General features: G+C 32.6%; 1 protein-coding gene across 2 annotated transcripts; it reads right to left on the reverse strand.

The window, feature by feature from the left end:
• Positions 1–992: 992 nt before the first annotated feature.
• Positions 993–4,670, reverse strand: LOC131144602 (uncharacterized). 2 transcript variants are annotated; one of them, XM_058093334.1, is made up of 3 exons: positions 4,213–4,670; positions 4,037–4,134; positions 993–1,320 (listed from the first exon to the last, which is right to left on the reverse strand). In XM_058093334.1, exons 1-3 carry the CDS (start codon positions 4,584–4,586, stop codon positions 1,283–1,285), a joined length of 510 nt encoding a protein of 169 aa, XP_057949317.1. In that variant the 5' UTR covers positions 4,587–4,670; the 3' UTR covers positions 993–1,282. The 2 variants fall into 2 exon arrangements, with proteins under 2 accessions (XP_057949317.1, XP_057949316.1); XM_058093333.1 differs by lacking the exon at positions 993–1,320 and having other exon boundaries at positions 3,935–4,134; positions 4,213–4,667.
• Positions 4,671–6,009: the final 1,339 nt, after the last annotated feature.

Below are 6,009 nucleotides of genomic sequence, written 5' to 3' on the forward strand. Positions count from 1 at the left end.
AAGCAAATGATGGAATTGTATTTGAAACAGTAGAAACATTACCACAATAGTGGTCCTACAAGAAAGTTGGTCGTTGTTTAATTCTTGAAGAGAGACAGATTGGTAGGATTGAGGAATATTAGAACAGTCCTGAGCATTGGGAAAAGAAGATGAATGAGAATGTAAAATTGAGTCATTAGAAGATATATTCTTATTTGTTTGAATTAGAGAAGGAGAAGTTTGACTATTTTTTACCTGATCAAAATAGAAAGCTGAAGTAAAATTGGTTGGAGGAAATAGAAAGGAATGTCTCAGAATATGAAATAGGTGGAAGAGCTTTGAAAGGAAAACCGTTTTCATAGAAAACTACATTTCTCGAGATGAATATCTTATTTGTATTGAGGTCCATCAGCTTATAACCTTTTATATCAAAGGGGTAACCTAAGAAAAAGACATTTTGTGGCTTTTGGATAAAATTTATGTCTGTGATTTGTAAGTGTTGAGGTAAAACAAGGGCAGCCAAAGACTTTGAGATGGGAGAGATTAGGTGCTTTGTTAAAAAGCATTTCAAATGGTGTTTTATTTTTAAGAATGGGGGGTGGGAATTCTGTTTATAATGTGTGCAACAGTTAACACACAATCACTCCAAAAAGATAAAGGTACATTTGATTGAAACATTAAGGCTCTGGCAGTGTTTAACAAATGTTAATGCTTCCTCTCCACAATTCCATTTTGTTGTAGAGTTTCCACACAACTTCTTTGATGTATGATGTCATGATCATTATAGAATTGGGTTAAAGAAAATTCTGATCCATTATCTGATCTTAATGTTTTGATAGAAACATTAAATTGTGTTTCTACCATTTTATAAAAATATTTAAGTATAGAAGGAACTTCAGATTTTGTTTTGAGCATATAAACCCATGTGCGCCTTGTGAAGTCATCAACAATAGTGAGAAAAAATTTATGACTAAAATATGAAATAATACCAAAAGGACTCCAGATATCACAGTGAATCAAATCAAACATTTTATTAGAAAAAGGTTGAGATGCAGGGAAAGAAAGCTTTCTTTGCTTTGCTAAATGACATATATCACAAACATCTGAGGAACCAAGAGATATAGATGATTCTAATTGTTTAAGAAAAGGTCATCTTGAGGTAGAAACATGTCCTAATCTATAATGCCAAAGATCTAATTGAGGTTGATTAATGGCTGAAACAAAAAATGAAGAATTAAACTATTGTGGATTGCAGGTAGCCTCTTTTGAGGTAATTGAAGATAAATGGTAAAGTCCATGCTTCTCAAATGCAATCCCAATCATCTTCTTTGCTGATTGGTCCTGTAAAAGGCAATAAGAATAAATAAATAAAAAATACCAAAAGATTAGATCCTTTTGTTAATTTGGAAACGGATAGCAAATTGAATTAAAAACTTGGAACACACAACACATTTTGCAAAAATAATGTTTTTGAGAGGCAGACAATACCAATATGAGTAGTTGGGATAGAAATGCAATTAGGCAAATTAATGGAAGTATTAATTTGCTTGGGTGTAGAAGAATATAAGAGGGATGAACAAATCATGTGATTTGTTGCACCAGTATCCAAGATCCAAGAGAAATTATGTTGTGAAGTTGAAGGAACTGAATAACAAGAATACAGTAATTTACCAGAGGATTGAGAAGTAGCAAGATTCACAGCTGGTGTAATTGATGGATTTGAATTTGCAAGTGCTAGTAGTTTAGTAAATTCCTCAGAAGTTAAAGAAAACCGTTGATTCTCATTACTGTTTTGAATGTAAACTTCTCCAGATGAAATGGCAGCATGGGCAGTAGGAAGATTTCGCTTTCCTTTAGGTCCAGTCCAACCAGGAGGGTAACCATGAAGTTGGAAGCATTTGTCCACTGTATGTCCATTATATCCACAGTGAGTGCAATGTAAAGAAGATTTCTTCTACTTGTCTTTGGAGACCTTTGTCTGAGAAAATGGTTGAGTATTCTGTTTGACTGACAGGGCATGGGTTTCATGACATACCAAATTGGTTAGTTGTCTTTGACTTTCCTCTTAAAGCAATAAAGAAAAAACTTTAGCCATGCTTCGCAATGGGAAAGTAAGAAGTAATTGACTCCTGACTGAAGCATAGGAATCATTTAACCCAACCAAGAACTTTAACACATAGTTAGATTGCTGGCGAAGTAGCAAGAAATCAAAAAGATTGTAGGTGCATAATGCCATTTTTCCACATGTGCAAGTTGGCAATGGCCTGTAGCTAAGATACTCATCCTATAAGGTTTTGAAAGCACTAAAGTATTCAGTGATTGATGAAGAACACTGAGTTATGGAACTTAAAGATTTTTCAAGATGAAAAACCCTTGGACCATCACTTCTCAAATATCTTGTTTTCAATTCATTCCAGAGATCAACAGCAAATACTACATAAAAGCAAACTATTTCTAATATCCTTAGAAATAGAATTCATGAGCCAAGAAAGAACCAAATTATTGGCACGAAGCCAAGCAGTATGATGAACATGCTTATTTGTAGGAGGAGCAATAATCGAACCATCAATGAAAGCTATTTTGTACTTGATAGTTAGAGCCATAGTAATCGATTAACTCCAAGCAATGTAGTTGTCTCCCACAAAGCTTTCTAAGACCAATAGAGAACTTGGATTGTCACTAGGATGAAGATAATATGGGCTTGAAGAATCATCTAAAGGATTTACAGGGGAATCAGCTGATAAACGAGAAGAATCTGAAGAATTTGGAGGATTTGATTCAGCCATTTTTCAAGAAAATTCTTGAATTGCAGGAATCTGAATTGCAAAATCAGAAAATTTTTGAATTGCAGAATTCAAGAACAGAATTCCAGAGTAGAAAGTTTGAATTGAAAAAAAAAAAATTCAGATGAGGCAGAAAATTCTATAGGAGAAAAAAAATATTCCGGAGTAGGATAGGAAAAGAGAAGAATATATATATATATACATGTGTGTGTGTGTGTGTGTGTGTGTGTGTGTGTTGAAGTAAGAATCAAAAATCTTGCTCTGATACCATGTCAAGTTTCTGATAAACAGAAAATTGAAGCAGAAAACTAAGAGGAAGAATGAATTTTTACTTAATGAATTAATTAGGTACAAAGAGGTATTTATATAGCTAAAATACAATAACAGAAAGAATAACTAATTTTCTTCATGTTTTCCTATTTTCACACATGCGAGGCTATACTCCAACACATTGCACTCAATTGAATTGCATCAATACCTTTATATAGGCATGTCATCTCCATCTTCTACGCACTCCACAATTCTACACACTTCCACACAATTCTACACACTTCCACACACTTCCACACAATTCTACACAATTCCACACACTTCCATACACTTCTACACACTTCCACACACTTCCACACACTTCATCATCTACATAATTTTACACACGTCCACGCACTTCATTTTCCACACAATTCCTCACCTTTCCATTTTTTTATTTACATTAATAAAATTACAAATTACTTTTTAACACCTAATTCCAAGTCCACTGACCCTTTTTTAAAATCCAAATAATAATTACAAAACTAAAACTTTCAAGCCACAAAAAGCATAGCCAGTAAACTCAGTATACAAACAAGAAATCTGGGAAAAAAAGGGTAGGAAATCACATGAACGCTAAAGTGTTGAATTTGTTCCCAATACAGAGGCTGCACACTCTTTGGAATAATTTTTTGACTGTTGGAAAATAGATATTAGAACTGGGTTTTGTTCCCAATTACAGAGGTAGCATAGAGCAGCATAAATTATCGCAAGAGACGTGTTGAATTTGTTCCCAATAACAGAGGCTGCACACTCTTTGGAATAATTTTTTGGTTGCTGGAAAATAGGTATTAGAACTAGGTTTTGTTCCCAATAACAGAGGCAGCACAAAGCAGCATAAATTACCTGAAGAGACTTAGAAATAAATTAATTCCTAAGTTGCATTTCTTTCTTTACCCAAAAACCTCAACTAAAACAATGCATCACAGTAAAGGAATTAGTTTTTATATGATTGAGAAACTTACGAATTAAGTGAATCAGAAAGAGGGAGATTGGGCAAACAAGATTCTTCTTGCTGAAAGAAGGATTGGGCGGAGAGCTGGGGGGAATGCTGTGGGCGTTGCTGTGAGAAAGAGGGAGATATTCAAATTAATGGTGGAGAGAGAGAGAGAGAGAGAGAGAGAGAGAGAGAGAGAGAGACCTGAAGTAATGGTGGCCGGCAGCGACGACCCCACACCGCGCAATTCTGCCCATCAACGGCGACGACACCACACAGCGATTCTGCCCGTCGACGGCGGCCCCACACTGCAACATGCCCGACCTGCCCGTCGGCGGAGACGACACCACACTGCAATCTGCCCAACAGCAACGGCACCATACTGCAATCTGCCTGACAGCGACGACGCACCACATTGCACTCTGCCCAACGGCGATGATGCACCACACTGCAATTTGCTCGATGGCCTCCCTGAGAGACCTCAAATGATTTTGCCCTAGTTTTTCGAGTTTTTTCCCGCTTAAAAACATATTAATTCCCAGAATGGCTATCCAACGAGTTTTGCTAATTTCTTCCATCTTTTGATGACAGACGAACCAACAGCAGAGAGAACCAGCCCTTTGCTGAGGAGACTTCAAACTTTGCAGACCTGTCGTGAATGATTGGACGGGAGAGCAGAGCAAGCGACCGTTGAACTCATCGACCATTGCTGGTCAAACATTGGGGAGAAGGCATAAAAGGAGAAAATGAGGTATGGGATTTTTTAAACCCTTTTCAACTCACATTTTTTTATTTTAAGAGAATATGTTATTTTGATTCAAATTTTAATACTTTTGTTGTTGATTGAAAGCATTTGTCGAAAACCTCAAATACTAAGATTAGGATTATTCTTATTTTCTTTTTAATTTCCTTGATGATATTGTATTTCCTGCAATATGTATTTTTTGTCATATTTGATTTTTCTTAATTGTTTCGTTCTTATTGAAGTTGTAATTAGTTGTTTGTTTAATCTGTCCATGTGAAAAAAATGAACAAGTGAGCTAATAAGAAATGAATAAGGATATTAGGAAAGTTTATATTTGAATAATTATTGGATAGATTAAAACTGGTTTACAAATTGAACACATTATTTTATATTATTTGTTTAACATAATTGACAAATATTGATAAATTTATTTAAATTATATAGCATTTATACAAATTGCGTGTAATATATAAAACTTTAAAAATTATATATTATATGATTGAAGATAATCATATACTATTTTATTATATACTATAATATATTAATTATTAATGAAACTTAATTTAATTATGTAATAATGAATAAGAATTATTTATTAATTTAGATTAATATTGAAAATTAAAATAATTAGCTTTTAAGTTTCTAATTATAAAAGTATTATTATTTTTATTCAAAATATATTTAAAAATGGCTATATATTATTTTACTATGTATAATGATATATTAGTTATTATAATTCAATTCTGGATTGAACACAAACTATTTATTATTTTAAATTCACATTAAATAAATTAATATGTTGAATTTAATTAATAATATTTATTTTTATCATAATTTAATATCATAGTAATATGCTGTAAATATACGTTAATAACAAGATTATTGTTAATTAAAAAGTAATAATCTTATATTATTCTTTAATAGAAAATATATAAATATACATTAATAACAAGATTAGGGTTTTTATTTACTTTGATGATTATTTGAGTATTTGATCAATTAATATATAAATTTTTGAGATTATAGTTTTTATTTCATCTCATGTTTATTTGAATATATAAATCATGAATGGGTAAATTTATTTCAATATTTATGATCATTGAATTTATTTTTAGTTTTGAAGTCATATGCATGAAATTGTAAATTTTTTATGTTAGGATTTTTATTTAATTTCAAGTATTTCGTAGAATGACTCTGACATAATCTCGCTACTTAGTTTAGCGAGATTTAAACAAATATCGCTGGACCAAGTAGTG

The sequence above is a fragment of the Malania oleifera genome, chromosome 12, assembly GCF_029873635.1.
Source record: "Malania oleifera isolate guangnan ecotype guangnan chromosome 12, ASM2987363v1, whole genome shotgun sequence".
In the NCBI taxonomy this organism is placed as follows: domain Eukaryota; kingdom Viridiplantae; phylum Streptophyta; class Magnoliopsida; order Santalales; family Ximeniaceae; genus Malania; species Malania oleifera.